This window comes from Caretta caretta, chromosome 8 (genome assembly GCF_965140235.1).
Source record: "Caretta caretta isolate rCarCar2 chromosome 8, rCarCar1.hap1, whole genome shotgun sequence".
Classification (NCBI taxonomy): domain Eukaryota; kingdom Metazoa; phylum Chordata; order Testudines; family Cheloniidae; genus Caretta; species Caretta caretta.
Window position 1 is genome coordinate 100,814,269 of NC_134213.1, and position 17,296 is coordinate 100,831,564.

General features: G+C 41.4%; 1 protein-coding gene across 3 annotated transcripts in view; it reads left to right on the forward strand.

Annotated features, from left to right (window-relative positions):
- Positions 1 to 17,296, forward strand: part of BEND5 (BEN domain containing 5) — a 1,404,194-nt gene that overhangs the window by 740,711 nt on the left and 646,187 nt on the right. For all 3 annotated transcript variants that reach the window (XM_048861237.2, XM_075131860.1, XM_075131859.1), the window contains exon 6: positions 7,972 to 8,011. In XM_048861237.2, coding sequence (XP_048717194.1) covers positions 7,972 to 8,011 — 40 coding nt within the window. The remainder of the gene's footprint in view (positions 1 to 7,971; positions 8,012 to 17,296) is intronic.

A 17,296-nucleotide genomic window follows, 5' to 3' on the forward strand; every position in this document is an offset into this window, starting at 1 on the left:
AAAATATTATAAAAGTGGTTATAAGTTTGTTGTTGTGGTTCACAGAAAAGAGATCCCTGGTAAACAAGAAAATGTCAATAACAATTTCAATACGCATTTTGATGAAACAAATTTCACTAAAAAACCTAAAAAACCTCCAAGTGGGTCCGCTTCGCACCATGTGAAATGGAAACAACTTCAAAATGTCACGTTCCACTGTTGTTTGGCTTTTGGGGGAGGGGTGTTTGGGGTTTTTTTGTTTTCATTTTCTGACCACTTGTATTTATGACATTTCCACCCTCTTAGTACAGTGCTGGGTTCTATGTTTGGTGGCATCAATATACAAACACTGCTACCTCAACTCTTCTTCTAGTTGACAGTGTACGATTTTGTATCCCTGTTTCTGGGGGAACAAAAATAGCTCAGGAGAAGGCTCCATGACCATCGATACTGGTCTTCCTTCAGTGTCATATCAATTAAATATATAACATACCTAATATCTTTATCTTTCCACCTTCTCGGTACATGTAACAGTTTTGTAGCATCTAAAAGTTGGCTTTACAAAGTACGGTATACAAATGTAACAGAGATGCTGCTCTGAGACTTGTATTAAATATAACTCAGTCTGTCCATTCTGTTCTTTGTAGGTTCTTATACCACCCTTAATAGCTGAGTGCCCTGCATTTAGTGACACGATTATCATTTGCCATGTGTGTTTTGCTCGCTCTTGCTTATCCTCTCCCCTGTGCAAGAATTAGGTGTGTAGTGGAGTGTTTTAGTTATGTAGGGTTTTGTTTTATGTGTAGATGTTAGAGAAGGCAGGTTGAAGAATTCAGAGTAACAGCCGTGTTAGTCTGTATTCGCAAAAAGAAAAGGAGTACTTGTGGCACCTTAGAGACTAACCAATTTATTTGAGCATGAGCTCACGAAAGCTCATGCTCAAATAAATTGGTTAGTCTCTAAGGTGCCACAAGTACTCCTTTTCTCTTCAGGTTGAAGAAGTGCATGTTGCACACTGAGCAGAAGATGATGAGGTTTGTGATGGTCCCTATGAGTATCTTGTGTGCCATCTGAACAGTACCTCTTGTTCTGCTTGGACTGTCTGTCCTGAATTTTGATCTTTTTGACTGGTTAAAACTTTTGGCTTTATGAGATACTACCCTGCAACAATTTACAAACGCACTAACTTGGCCACTCATTAGACTAAGAAAAGAATATTGAAATTTTAGGCCCCAATCCTGCAAACACTTAAGCACATGCTCAACTTCATGCAGGTGAATAGACATGCTGGCAGTTTAAATGGGACGATTCACATGTGCCAAGTTGAGCACGCACTCTGTTGGTCAAATCAAGCCCTTTCTTTGCAAAAAGTTCAAGGATGGTACAAAAATAGCCGCATGGTTCTGCAAAGCCTCTGAAATAATGAAAGAATGCACTTGATTTCAGTTTGCACTTTCTCAAATGTATAGTAAATTGAAGATAATCAAGAGAGACTCCCATTCAGGTCAAATAAAAATCAGATGGAAGAGGTCAGTAGGAGAGCCTGAGCAAGGTGAAATATAGTTAGGTAGATGAAACTCCCTTAATTGTTGCTTTGAGAGCCAGTGGAGTATGGGGATGGGAGCGAGTGGTTGTTGTGCCTGAGCCTTGCTGGAGGGAGGCATTGTGTCTTCAGAATGCTCAGGCAGGCAACAGGGGTCATTAGGGAACTCAAACTCAGCAGCGCCACCTACTGTACTGTTTTTAAAGCTTGTGCTGCCCTTAGCCCCGGACTCTGAGCGTTAGATGGCGATCAGAGGAGTGGGTTCATTCTAGACCCCTGCTCCACCCAGAGATGTCTCCTGCAAGCCAGTAAGCATCACAAACAAAGCTAGGGAATCTCAGATGGTGCAGAGCTAGTGTATTTGCCTCTATGTCACCAGCATCTCCTGCTTAGTGGTCACGTTGGATGTCAGGGACAGGAAGATGGTGTTCTGAGCTAGAAGGGGGAAGAGTCATGGGGGCCTTTTGGCTCATGGCTGGCCCAGGATGGCAGGAGTGAAAAGGTGGCTTTGAATTACCTTTCTTATTCACTCTCTTCAGCTGTGCTAAGTGTAAGCTTGGAGCCACTAAGGTTCTGGCCAATGAAATCTAGATCCATTTGGAATTGGGTACAGTTAGGTTCATTTCTATATATAAAGAAAATTCTCAATTGCTAAAGAAGCAATGCAGTTTGTCCCATGGGACATCTTTGCATCTGGCTTCTTTTTTCTAATTTGAAGATAAGAGAGTCAAAGCTTGCACAGTACATTTCACATCTTTGTATAGGAGGTTGGACAATTTGCGAACAACTTGCAGATAATCTAAATTTAAAGTAATTTGTGAATTTACACAAAAATTATTTCTTTGAAATTTCCCAATTTAATTTGGGAGCAAATTAAATGAAACCGCAAACATGTAAAATGGCATCAGTGTGAAGGAAGAAAAGAAATTTCTCAGAAAGTGAGCTACTAGAAGAAATGTTAGGAAACCGCCTGGTGGAAGATATAGACTCTACATTACCAAGAAGTGTAATGGTCTTCTAAGCTTAGTAATGGTCTTCCAAGTTTAGTAATGGAAGCTCTATAGCTGGATATATCCAAATGGCTAGATATAGTCATAAATGTCTGTGAAGCAGGGACCATTCTGTACTTTTCAAGGGATTAGACTGGCTCACAAACCAGGTCTTTTCAACTCATTCTCTGAAGTAGAATTTATTCTTGATGCCTCATAGATTAACGTTCATTAAATGAATTAATGCTTAATTTATTAACGATTTGCCTTCCATGTGTTTAAATATGATGTATTACTTTTTATCAATGTTTATTGCATTTATTAATGATTTATGTTAATGTTATGCAAGTTAATGTGATTAATTGATAGAATTCAGGGCCAGATGCCCTGCAGGGTCTGTGCCTCTGAACAGCACCAAAGGTAGAAAAATCCACAATATGGGAAGCTGCTGTGGTTCAAATTGGCCACAATCTCCCCTTGGCCCTGGGGCCTGTGGGGAACCAGCATGGTCAAAATAACGGTTTGTGTTCTTTCAGGATGGGCAAGATTAGAGCAGTGAAGGATGTGCTGACTCAGTACCACCTCTGAGGGACTCTTATCAGGCTGATAAAGACTCTAACAGATGCCCTCCATGAGTGGAATTACTGGCAGCAGGGGTGTGGGGAAGGGAATTCCTGCAGTACCTGGGCCCTGGGTGGTGCATTTGCACATCCCAGCGCTAGAGGGGAGTGAGTCTGGCCCCACAGCTGCGATGATTCTGTTGTGATTATTGAATTATTGTTTGAGAAATTTGGAAAATCCCTTGTTAATTCAGTTGCTTTTAGAATTACTTATATATTAAATAATGAATTTAAAATATTAAACATTAAAAATATTAACTTTTTCTTTTGGGTTACTAGTTTGATAACATCAAGCTGGACCATGGGAGGGTGGAGTTGCAGAGGGCCTGGCCTCTGAAATCTGGAAATGCAGCAAAAGTTTGGGGCCACGCTTGCATCTGCAGGGGATGATTTTCTGTATGTTCTACAAGCACAGTTTAGGAACACATTTTGTCTCCTTTCCTTGGAGATATATATGAAGACTAGATATATATGAAAACTTACACTTTAGAGCAAATTCTGGGTATCCCAGCTAGAGGCCCTGAGAGGAAAGGGCAGAGGGAGCCCATTCAGAGTCCCTATACCAGAGTCCCTATACGAGAGTCCCTATACTACCTATGTAGTGCTGCGGCATGTAGTCCTTAGCCAAGAGCCTGGCTGCTGAATCTCAAATCTTTTGGAGCAGTTAGTTGCTAGAAGTGAAATGTCAGTGCATTATCCCACTGGTTCACTGGAAGTCAGTGGGACTACTCATGCTTAAAAGTAAGCACATGCACAAATGTTTGCAAGATCAGGGCTTAATTTTGTTGCATTCTGGACCAGTCCTCAGCCAATGTTCAGATGGAGGATAACAAATGAGGATCTGGCCTGTGATTATTTTCCACTTTATTGAACCTACCTCATAAGATACTGTTTTCTTGCAATAACAAATTGTTATTCTTTTGTGTATTTTATTATTTGCCTGTGTTGCCAAGGGGCTCAAATAAGAAGCAAGGCCCAAATTGTACTAGATGCTATACAAACACTTACGTGCTCTGCAGTTTGCCTTCATTATACTTTGTATAACCTGACCTTCTTCTATTGCCAACTTTTTTCCAATATGGCTGTTTTTACAGATGGTCACAGAATCATAGAACTGGAAGGGACCTTGAGAGTCCAGTCCCCTGCACTCGTGGCAGGACTAATTATCTAGACCATTCCTGAGAGGTGTTTGTCCAACCTGCTCTTAAAAATCTCCAATGATGAAGATTCCACAACCTCCCTAGGCAATTTATTCCAGTGCTTAAACACCCTGACAGTTAGGAAGTTTTTCCTAATGTCCAACCTAAAACGCCCTTGCTGCAATTTAAGCCCATTGCTTCTTGTCCTATCCTCAGAGGTTAAGAAAAACAAATTTTTCTTCCTCCTCCTTGTAACAACCTTTTACATACTTGAAAACTGTTATCATGTCCCCGCTCAGTCTTCTCTTTTCAGACTAAACAAACCCAATTTTTTCAATCTTCCCTCATAGGTCATGTTTTCTACACCTTTAATAATGTTTGTTGCTCTTCTCTGGACTCCCTCCAATTTGTCTACATCCTTCCTGAAATGTGACACCCAGAACTGGAAACAATACTCCAGTTGAGGCCTAATCAGAGCGGAGTAGAGCGGAAGAATTACTTCTTGTGTCTTTTGCTTACAACACTCCTGCTAATACATCCCAGAAAGATGTTCGCTTTTTTTGCAACAGTGTTACACTGTTGACTCATGTTTAGCTTGTGGTCCACTATGATCCCCAGATCCCTTTCCATAGTACTCTTTCCTAGGCAGTCATTTCCCATTTTGTATGTGTGCAACTGATTGTTCCTTCCTAAGTGGATTACTTTCCATTTGTCCTTATCAAATTTCATCCTATTTACTTCAGATCATTTCTCCAATTTGTCCAGATCATTTTGAATATTAATCCTCTCCTCCAGAGCACGTGCAACCCCTCCCAGCTTGGTATCATCCACAAAACTTTATAAGTGCACTCTCTATGCCATTATCTAAATCATTGATGAAGATATTGAACAGAACCGGACCCAGAACCGATCCCTGTGGGACCCCACTTGTTATGCCCTTCCAGCATGACTGTGAACCACTGATAACTACTCTCTGGGAATGATTTTCCAACCAGTTTTGCACTCACCTTGTAGTAGCTCCATCTAGGTTGCATTTCCCTAGTTTATTTATGAGAAGTTCATACAGGACAGTATCAAAAGCTTTACTAAAATCAAGATATACCACATCTACCACTTCCCCCCATCCACAAGGCTTGTTACCCTGTCAAAGAAAGCTATCAGGTTAGTCTGACACGATTTGTTTATGACAAATCCATGTTGACTGTTACTTACCACCTTATTATCTTCTAGATGTTTGCAAATGGATTGCTTAATTATTTGCTCCATTATCTGTCCGGGTACAGAAGTTAAGCTGACTGGTCTTTAATTCCCTGGGTTGTCCTTATTTCCCTCTTTATAGATGGGTACTACATTTGCCCTTTTCCAGTCATTTTTGTATATGGCTGACCATTCCTTTTCTAACTTGGCTATTTATTGTACATTTTGAGTTCAAATTACATTAAACAAGAATAAGCTATGCTGTTGGCCATGTGGCTGCTAAAACAATTTGCTATTGGCAAATCGTAGCTTCATAGAAATACAGCTTTAGGCCCATAATGTATATCTAATATAACTCACAATCAGAGTATTTTCTTCATATACACTTAGGAACCGATTGTGCCATTTAGACACAGCCTTCCATGGGAGGAGTGAACCCATTGCTACACACCTTCAGATATAGTAGCTTTACTATGATGCTTCCTTTATGCCCACAATAGATATGGGAAATGCAGACACTGTAGTCCCTGGAGAGCAGTGTACAACTATGCCTGGGACTTAGGGAGGTCACATAAGTCAGGGAAAGGTTCCTTCCCGACTCCCACCACTATCCTGGCACATCAGTTTAAGGACGAAGCACAATCTGAACCTTGGTGTTTATAATAAAGTGACCAAAATAAGTCATATTCCTTGTGCCATACATGGGAATGTATATTCAGAGTTGTCAGTACTAGGAATACAAGTGAAACTGTACCCATCAAAAGCTTTTACACTATTCAAAAGAGTTAAACCACATAAGTAGGCCATAAACACACAACATAAAGAGAATGCTACAGAAGATTACAGCTCTGATGCTACTTCCTGACACCCATGCCACCTGTGGACTCGAATCCAGAGTCTTGTGCAGACAAAGCATCCAATGCATCCAGTTGTCCACTGATATAAATGGGTATACGGCTCAAGGAAGTTCAGTAAAGTTGCACAGGCGAACAGCAATGATGAATTGTGTTCATTGACTTCAGTCAGTAGTGTTTTGCCTGCAATTTTGGGCACTCTGAAGGGGAAGGTCTTTAATCAGTAAGACTTTCTGGAGAAGAATATCCACTGTAGGGATCACTGACACATAGTTTCCTCCTCAAGGACTTTCAGCTGTCACCAGAAGAATAGAGAGAGTGTAATGATGTGAATTAGATTAGAAAAGGATCAATAGGCCTGACAATAAATGAAAGTAACACAGACATTATTGAGCAGATTAGGAGAGAGAAATTAAACTGGACAGTGTATACTGTGAAGCCAGCTAGACACACAAATGTTGGCCATAGAGAGTTTTAGAGGAATGACAACTGTTAGAAAGTGCAAGGAAAAAATAGACAATAATAAAATCCACTTGTGAGAAGGAAAGTGTAAACTTGCCTAGCCACCATGGAGGTGGAAAGCCCGATGCAGTAGAAATTTAGGCTGTGCAGAAGCTGAAAAGGATAATATCATAGGAACATAGGAATTTCCATAATGGATCACACTGGTGGTCTGTCCAGGCTAGTATCCTGTCACTGCTGCTACCACCTGTTTCAGAGGCAGGCAGAGAAACTGTGCCGTAAGCAGTGATGGGTTTATATGCCTCCAGGGATAGATTCTTCCTAAACCTCACTAGTTAGAGGCTGGCTTATGCCTCAAATCATGAGAGTTTATATCTCTTCCAAAACCCTTGTTTCTTTTTCTAATATTTACTGTTAACTCAGGGTAGTCTTGTTATCCATATAAATGTCTAGAATACTACTAAGCTTTTGGACTCAGTGAAATACTGAGGCAATGAATTCCACGGGCTAATAGTGCATTATGTGAAAAAGTATTTCCTTTCATCAGTTACTAGTTTATTATACTACTAACAATTTTATTTTACACTTTCATTTCACCATTCATCCAAGGCTCCCAGAGCAGTGTTCAAACCATTAAAGCTCAATCATGCCCACTTTACAAATATAGAAACTGAGACTCAAATATTCAAAACCAGATAAGGTGATATGAGTGCCGAAATCCCATTAAAATGAATGTAAATTGGTCATTCATATCCCTTTAGGTGTCTTTGAAAAATCTCCTCCCAGGGGAATATAACTATTTGTTTAACCGAGTCCAAACTGTGAGGCAGTGACTTAGTCAAGAAGAGAATCGTAGAGTAGCACATCTTGGTGCCTTGCTCCTTCTCTGTGAAGTCAACGATCCCTTAGATTTGAAGCAGCTAGTTAAAAGTATGCATGGACACACACATTTGCACTTTTATCCAAAAGCCCAATTCAGAAATGTAAATAAACCCCCCCTGAAGGGACTGACTAGATTTCTTTCCTTAGTCGGAAGGTACATATGGCTTCCATCCAAAATAGTTGCTCTGAGCCGTGTAACTTGTAATTTATTCCAGTGTAAATGTCAGAACACTTTCTTTGCATGTCTAAAATGACCCACTGAAATTAGTCCCCCTTTAACAATTCCTTTTCTAATTTGCTTTTCAGCAACAACGGCAACTTGACCTCCTGACTATAACCAACCCTGGTGAGTAAGCTTACAAGGCTTGGCTTTTATCTTTTCTTAAAGAGACGGTTGTCTAAATGTCTTTTTCCCCCCTGTCTCTGGCATGCAAAATGAAAAACACTGTTCCCCGGAAAATCTTTCACATAATAACAAGTGACAGCTATATTGTGCTTGGCAAAGCCCCGGGTAGTTATCCATTCACAGAGCTGCCTCTTCAGACCTTTACTCTATGAATTTGAGTGCTGATATTTCTTTAAGCCTCATGGGGTTACAGTTAGTGATATGTCTGCAGGGTAGATGCCCTAGAATTCACAATGGATGTTCATGTATCACAGAAATGTAAGTTTTACTCTTTTCAGTGCTAAATACATTTACAGGTGTAAAGAGTCAGTGGCTTTCAGCGTGCACTGTTGGTGGGAAAATATACAGGTTAATTCTGGAGAACCTTAAAGTACATGAGTTAGGAAATATCTAGGTAAAAATAAAACACTTTCAAAACAGTCTTCTCAATAATGACTTTTGGTTTTTGTCTGTAAAGGAGAATCCCCCAAATGTGTTGTAGGTTGAATTTCTGGTCACTAGTCATGAAAGTATTTTAATATTTTTGGCATAGTGCTTTTGCGGTTGGGATTGAAATGCAGGCCAGATGAATGAGATTTCTCTTTGATCTAAGCTCTTGTTTGGTTTCTTCAGTAAGACTGGCTCAATTTCTTTTCATTAGCTCTCCTAGAGGTCTACTGTCCACCAGCAACAGAGAAGCACCACACAGAGTTGGTACTAGCTTTGGTAACCAGTATTTTTCTGTCCCTCAGCTCTAAATGCATCTTTATCTTTTTGTCTAGCTTTAACTGGGAATATGTTAACAAAGTGAGCAGGTGTTATGGGAAAGTGGGCAGAATGCGACACATTTTGCTTGGATAACAATTTTGCATCAATAATGGTTCCAACATTGTAAATGGAGATATCTGTGACATGACTTCTCCTTCACTAACCTTGTTCAAATAGTAATCATTAAAAAAAGGAGAAGAAGAAACACTTTGTTGGTACAGATGTTTGCGGCTACTGGCAATTGCATCGCATTTTTGCATGTTCATTTTTCATACAGTTTGCAATTATGTTAATATATGCTTGGGGCACTTGCTGATAAAAGCAACAATACAGTGAGAAAGAGCAATTGTCACCACTCTGACTACAAATTCAAGGGCAAATATGACACATTTTTCCATATTTTGTATCTTCAATGTCCCCTGTTTCTAAAGAAAAAAAAAAGAAAAAAAAATCCCTGAAGGTCGTGATCAGAATAAACACTCAGATCGTGGATAAAGTTACTAAAGTCCGCAGCTTTTTTTATAGGAGAAAAGGAGGGTTGGCGGGGGGGAAATCACTTAAATGTGTGACATTTGTTTAAATTGTATTTATGATCCCTTCTTTACTGTGATGACTGATGTAATGTTCACTGGAGCAATAAAAGAGTTGATTAAGTTGAGTTTGTACATAGTTGTGATTACAATAAGTATCTAGCACTGCAGATCTTTCAGTTTTGCACAGCAACATAGCAATTAGTTAGAAGGATCAGCATAGGTACATACTAAGACAGTTTCCACTGATTATGTAGGTGGACATGCTGTGTTCCAAAAAAAAGACTTCCTTGCCAGACATTTTTCAAGATGTGCATTTTTTGTATTTTTGTGTGTTGATAGCCGGAGATCATAATCATTGATTTTATAAAGTATTTAAAAATATTGGGCCAAGATTCATGTAGCTTAGAGTTTGGCTGCTAGATAAGTTTGGCCTCATTTTCAAAATGGCTGAGCATCCTCAGGCCAAACTTATTCTGGAGCCTAAAATTTGGATTTTCTAAAGAGTTTAAGGGAGTTAGGCATTCAGCTCTTTTTGGGTCCTTTGAAAAATCCCAACCTAAATATGGATTCAGGAGTCTAACTTCGGGTCACACAGATTTCAAAATTTTAGCCTTGGAAATTATTTATCTTTAGATATGGTTACTTTTTTATATTTTCATTTTGGAGGACTGTCTTTATGATTTGTTAGCAATGGACTCTTTTTACAGAGACATGATGTGACGAAGTGGGACTGTTTTTAATGATTCCTCTGAATAGTGTGGGAGTGCCTCAGTTTCCCCTGTGCAGTTCTTAAGTATCTAGGTGGTGGGATAAGGGTGTATGATCATTGCAGAGCCCTAGAGGACAGGTGTGTGCAGGGGTCTGGACACAGAGAATGGCTGACACCCTGTTTCCTGGCAACTGATGGCCTGGGCCCTTCCCCCATGCAAGGTGAGAGCTAAAGGGTTGGAGAACAAAGGAATCAGGTACCCTACTGGCCCCGGAAAGGGACAAAGCCCAGAGGAGGAGGGGCTGGAGGGAGTTTCAGTTTGGGGCTGGCTGGAGACATGGAGTGAAGGGCAGATGTGGTTGTCTGGCTCACTGCCCCCCAAAATGGACCCAGCTGAGGGGTCCTGTTCTCTGCACCTACAAGCTCTGTGTTAGACCATGTTCCTGTCGTCTAATAAACCTCTGTTTTATTGGCTGGCTGAGGCGAAGTTGGGGGGCAGGACCTTCTGGCTTCCCCAGGAGTCCCGCCTGAGTGGACTCGCTGTGGGAAGCGCACGGAGGGGCAGAGGATGCTGAATGCTCCGAGGTCAGACCCAGGAAGGTGGAAGCTGTGTGAGCTGTGTGTCCTGAAGACAGGCTGCTCACAGGAAGGCGACTGCCCCAGAGTCCTGACTGGCTTCATGGGGAGCAGTTCCAGAGCATCGCCCAGGGACTCTGTGACACATGATACAGCTTATGACTGAGTACTTTGGATGCTCTGAATTAGGGGCCGAACAGTTTGTTTTCAACTGCCATTTCTCTGGAAATTCTTTAAGTTTTCCATCCTGTGTAAAGGCAGGCAGCCTCCTGTACAGTGGATGTCACTCAACTAGTCTTGTCTACAATAGGAAAATCCCCTATAGCTTGACAATGGCTGGCAGCAATGAGTCTGGCATGGTCTAACTGCAAGTATACGGTAGGACAAAGTGAATTCAGTACCATTTCAGAAACCATGGTGGCCTTTGTAAATGGCACACCTGTCATGAGATAACATTAGAGAGACATAGTAGGTGAGGTAATATCTTTTACTGGACCAATTTCTGTTGGTGAGAGAGAAGCTTTTGAGGTACAGAGAGCTGTTCTTCAAGTCTGGGAAATGTGCTCAGAATGTCATAGCTAAATACAAGGTGGAACAGATTGTTTAGCATCAGTAGTTAACACATATTTCAAGAAATCATTCAAGGTGAAGTAGCCCATTAACACCGCTCCAGCCAGAGAGGGGAAAGGGAGAGAAAAAGCTGGGGGGGGGGGGCGGCTTAATTGAGTTATAGATTGTTGTAATAAGCCATAAATCCAGTATCTGTATTCAGTCCATGATTTTTAGTATCTAGCAAAGTTATGAATTATGGCTTGTCTTTTAGAAGTGTTGTGCAGGTTTCCTTTGAGGATGAGGTCTGAGAGATCAGATATAGAGTGATCGCTTTTTAATCTGTTCCACCTTGTATTAAGCTGTGACATCCTGAGTACATTTCTCAGATCTGAAGACAAGCTCTCTGGAAAGTTTGTGTCTCTCACCAACAGAAATTGGTCCAGTAAAAGATATTACCTCATCTGCCGTATCCTTCTAATATCCTGGGACCAACATAGTTACAACAACACTGCATACAACATGAGGTAACGTTCTCTCTCTCTCTCTCACATACATACACACACACACATACACCTGTTATCGGTGTTTTTAGTCACTGAGGTGTTGAAGAACCGTGCAGGCTGTAACTGTATTTTTTCTTCAAGACCCGCTGTGCATTCCCACTTGGGGAATGGTACCTCCTGGCAGTGAGCATATTTGGAAATGATACTGAACCCTTTCATTCTGGTCTGCACTTCCAATCAAACCATATTCAGAATTGGATCAACTGCACCCACTGGTGGCAACAAATGTCAACAACTGATAGTTTTCCTAGAGTAGAGAAGGCTTTTAATGGGCATGGTTGCAAGATAACATCATGTCATTAATACTCACTTATCAGTATTTAAGGGAATTTAAGCTGCACTTCCTTCATATTGGGTAACTAGAAGAAAGAGAAAGTTAAATTAGTAAATGTTGTTACTACACTCCTTTCTTCTGCCGCTTGGCATGTGAGTTACAAATGGGGTTCTCAAGGCCTCAGTGACTAAAAATTCAGATAATAATTCAAGAGCTAACACAGGAACCTTAATATTATGTCATGACAGATGTGCCATTCAAAAAGGCCACGGTTGTAAAATGATTCAACAGAACTTAAGTGTTGTCTTAAGTGTTGCCCATCTTTTATTATTTAGTATCACCTCAATCTGCTGTTATTTTGAACCCACGTTGTGGTGCTGCCCAGCCATCGTCTGTCTTGCACTCACATTGCTCCAGGTGGCCTCCACACAATAAGCAAAGTGTATAGTGCTGCTGTATACTAGGACGAGCAGGTGTGGTGAAACAATATAGCTGAGCCCTTGACAGACCAACCATCTCCTGTGACTTTCCTGGCTATGACAGAGAAACTGTTCTGCCGACTGACCAAGTGTTTTTTTCAGGCTTTAGTAGTGATGAAAACCTTAGTTTTGACTTAAAAGTAGCTTTGTAAGTCAGAACGAATACTCATTTGTCCCTGACATGGATTGAGTGTATTCTGGAAAAATAGTGATGGAGGAAATGTTGGGATTGAAAAATTGGTACTGTACATGTACAGAAATTAAATATTGTATGAGACATGTATGTATATGCCAGCGGATCCCATTTCAAAGTTCCTATGGAAATGGCTCAGGAACTGTTCAATGGGATGGTTGAAAAGCGGAAGCTGTTCTACAGGTGATGTAGGCTTCATTGGGTGCTGGATCTCCTTGATGTGACTGAAACTCACTTATCAGTATTTAAGGGAATTTAAGTTGCACTTCCTTATAGGTTGAGTAGCTAGAATAAAGAGTAAGTTGAATTAGTAAATGTTGTTGCTGCACTCCCTTCTTCTGCCCCTTGGCATGTGAGTCACACCATCTTAGACTCTGTAAAACTCCATGTGATTCAGTGAGTCAAATTCAGACATGATGTGTAAAGTGGGGAGGGGAAAGAAGTTAAGCATTCATAAATGGGTGTGTGTCTAGAGCGAGTCCAAGTTGAAGTAACATAAACTTTGGTGAGAGGAGGGGCTTAAGGAGGTGAAGTTTCACTAACGTATATTTATTTCCTTTACATTTACTTAGCCTTACCTCTGAATTTCATCTGAAGCACTCCCTGAGCAGCAATTTTTAGTAGGCTCAAACTTTAGGGCTAGTGCTTCCTCTGGCATAAATTGACTTAGCTTCACAATGAAGATAAGCTGGTTTATACCAGCTGAGGATCTGCCCTTCATTTCTAGCTGGCTGTTTGTGTTTTTGTGAATACTCACTATGCTACAGTATCATTCAGGAAGGTGAGTTCAACTCCCACTGCATTTTTTTTAAATTATTGACAGTGTAAACGGATGTGTGATTGAAACCACTGGCTTTAAAATTGGCTAAGATGTTAGATTGTCCAAGAACCTCCATCACAAATACTCCTTTGAAATTCTCTTTGATTCAGCCTTCTTCGGGGCTTGATCCTTTCCTACCACCCTCTCTATTGCAAATGTAAAATAAACTTTTCTTGGAATCAGTGCACTGTCAGGAGATACTCGTCAGCACTGGAGGTGTATGTTTCCCAGATGTGTATAAAACTCATTCCATTTGGCAGCAGTAAATTGAATACATTTAGAAAACATGGGGTAATTGAATGTTCCATAGTGCCCAGCTTATCTGCAACATCGATTATAGAATGTTTTAAGTCTCTTTCATTTCCATTTTAAGAGAAAAATAAAATAAGAGCTAAATCCTTAGTTCATTAGCCATGATTTGCTTAGATTTTTCTCAGAGCACTTTGGGAGTTTGCACCCTATACTAGAGTAAAAAAAAAGTATAAATTCTAAGTTAAGGGCTACAGGATTTGATCCTAAAACTGTAGAGATTTCTGAGCATGTCCTTACTAATAAAGGATTGCACTTGTATGAAAGAAAGAAGGCTTGATTTTAAAAAATATTTATCAGACTGAACTTTATGGAGCTAAACCCTATCATTTAAAATATTCTTTCCCCTGTAATATCTCCTGGGCTGTGCTTTAAAAATGTCTCAATTTCATTAATTTGTGATATGCTGAATTCTTGTAAGGGGGCTCTGGTTTCTTTCATACATATTTTACCACTTTAAATCATAGATATAGGACTGTTGCCTAATTAATTTCCTCTGGTGAGAAAAATATATTTCTACTTTCCTTCCATGAACAAAGTGATATGTGGGATTTACTGTACTTTTTAGCTGATTAAGTGTTGCATTTCCACACACCATTGCTTATGAGACTCCCTAGTAAAATTAGGTGAAGAGAAGAAAAGCTTTAAAATATGATTTTGAAAGTTATTTAAGAATAAGATCAACTACTGAATGCCCCCCTGCAAGACATTTCCATTACCGTCCTGAATATTCTGACGATCAACTTCTTACTAATTGAACCATGAAAATAATATGAACTTGAAGTCATGAAGCTATAATACACCTATTTGTAAAAACGATACAGGGTAATAAAATGTGACAGAACGTTGTTCACTGTTAAAACTCATGCACTAACTATTCTTGATAGTCCATGCTAATTAATCCTACATTGATTTTGATCAAAGTACATGTCAAGGGATACTGGCTGAGTTTTCAAACAGCCTAACATAATTACGGTTCGTTTGTGTTGGTGAAAGCTTCATATGCTGTTTTGTTTTGTGGGGGGGGGGGAACCCTTTCAGTCTTTCTAATAATAACTGATTAATCTAAAAGGAACAGTCAGTGAGGCCTGGGAGCTAAGCTATTTCTCATGTTACATGACTAAGATGTTGTGGGTTTAATCACCTTTGTGCCCACAAAGGTTTAAAAAGGATCCTGAAAATGTTAAGGGCAAAAGTCCCACCACATACACGGGAGAACAGACTCCAAAGGTTTGGTTTGATATTACTCTAAATAAATTGATATGTCTTACACATCAAATACAGAAACTGGAGCCTCAGCCAGCAGCCAGTTACAAAATTATCAATTGCATCTGAGCGTTAAAGAATTAGGAAGGAGTTTGTTCTAATCTTGATGGAGTTTTAGAGACATTATGTGGTAGCAAAAAGTGATAAGAAAACATTGGCTTTCTCCCTGCCCCTTTCCAGCAGTAGGGTTCTGGCTCTCCAAGAGCCTATCAGGCAACATGGCCTTTTATACAATGAGGATTAAGGATGAAATATATGTTCAAAAATAAGAATTTCTCATTTACAAATGACAAAGGTGTAGCAAAGAAGAGTGACATTGCTGCATACCCACATTCTAGCCCTACATACTTATGAGGCTCAAAAAAAAAAGGAGGACTTGTGGCACCTTAGGGTATGTCTACACTACGAAATTAGGTCGAATTTATAGAAGTCGTTTTTTTAGAAATCGGTTTTATATATTCGAGTGTGTGTGTCCCCACAGAAAATGCTCTAAGTGTATTAAGTGCATTAACTCGGCGGAGCGCTTCCACAGTCCCGAGGCAAGCGTCGACTTCCGGAGCGTTGCACTGTGGGTAGCTATCCCACAGTTCCCGCAGTCTCCGCTGCCCATTGGAATTCTGGGTTGAGATCCCAATGCCTGATGGGGCTAAAACATTGTTGCGGGTGGTTCTGGGTACATATCGTCAGCCCCCCGTTCCCTCCCTCCCCCCGTGAAAGCAAGGGCAGACAATCATTTCGCGCCTTTTTTCCTGAGTTACCTGTGCAGACGCCATACCACTGCAAGCATGGAGCCCGCTCAGGTAACCGTCACCCTATGTCTCCTGGGTGCTGGCAGACGCGGTACGGCATTGCTACACAGTAGCAGCAACCCCTTGCCTTGTGGCAGCAGACGGTACAGTACGACTGGTAGCCATCATCGTCATGTCTGAGGTGCTCCTGGTCGCCTCTGTGAGGTCGATCAGGAGCGCCTGGGCAGACATGGGCGCAGGGACTAAATTTGGAGTGACTTGACCAGGTCATTCTCTTTAGTCCTGCAGTCAGTCCTATTGAACCGTCTTATGGTGAGCGGGCAGGCGATACGGACTGCTAGCAGTCGTACTGTACCATCTTCTGCCAGGCAGGCAAGAGATGAGGATTGCTAGCAGTCGTATTGTACCATCTTATGCCAGGCAGGCAAGAGATGAAGATGGCTAGCAGTCGTACTGTACCATCTTCTGCCGAGCAGCCATGAGATGTGGATGGCATGCAGTCCTTCTGCACCGTCTGCTGCCAGCCAAAGATGTAAAAGATAGATGGAGTGGGTCAGAACAAGAAATAGACCAGATTTGTTTTGTACTCATTTGCCTCCTCCCCTGTCTAGATCACACTGCAGTCACTCACAGAGAAGGTGCAGCGAGGTAAATCTAGCCATGTATCAATCAGAGGCCAGGCTAACCTCCTTGTTCCAATAAGAACGATAACTTAGGTGCACCATTTCTTATTGGAACCCTCCGTGCAGTCCTGCCTGAAATACTCCTTGATGTACAGGCACACCCTTTGTTGATTTTAGCTCCCTGAAGCCAACCCTGTAAGCCGTGTCGTCAGTCGCCCCTCCCTCCGTCAGAGCAACGGCAGACAATCGTTCCGCGCCTTTTTTCTGTGCGGACGCCATACCAAGGCAAGCATGGAGGCCGCTCAGCTCACTTTGGCAATTAGGAGCACATTAACCACCACACGCATTATCCAGCAGTATATGCAGCACCAGAACATGGCAACGCGATACCGGGTGAGGAGGCGACGTCAGCGCGGTCACGTGAGTGATCAGGACATGGACACAGATTTCTCTGAAAGCATGGGCCCTGCCAATGCATGCATCATGGTGCTAATGGGGCAGGTTCATGCTGTGGAACGCCGATTCTGGGCTCGGGAAACAAGCACAGACTGGTGGGACCGCATAGTGTTGCAGGTCTGCGATGATTCCCAGTGGCTGCGAAACTTTCGCATGCGTAGGGGCACTTTCATGGAACTTTGTGACTTGCTTTCCCCTGCCCTGAAGCGCATGAATACCAAGATGAATACCAAGATGAGAGCAGCCCTCGCAGTTGAGAAGCGAGTGGCGATAGCCCTGTGGAAGCTTGCAACGCCAGACGCTACCGGTCAGTTGGGAATCAATTTGGAGTGGGCAAATCTACTGTGGGGGCTGCTGTGATGCAAGTAGCCCACGC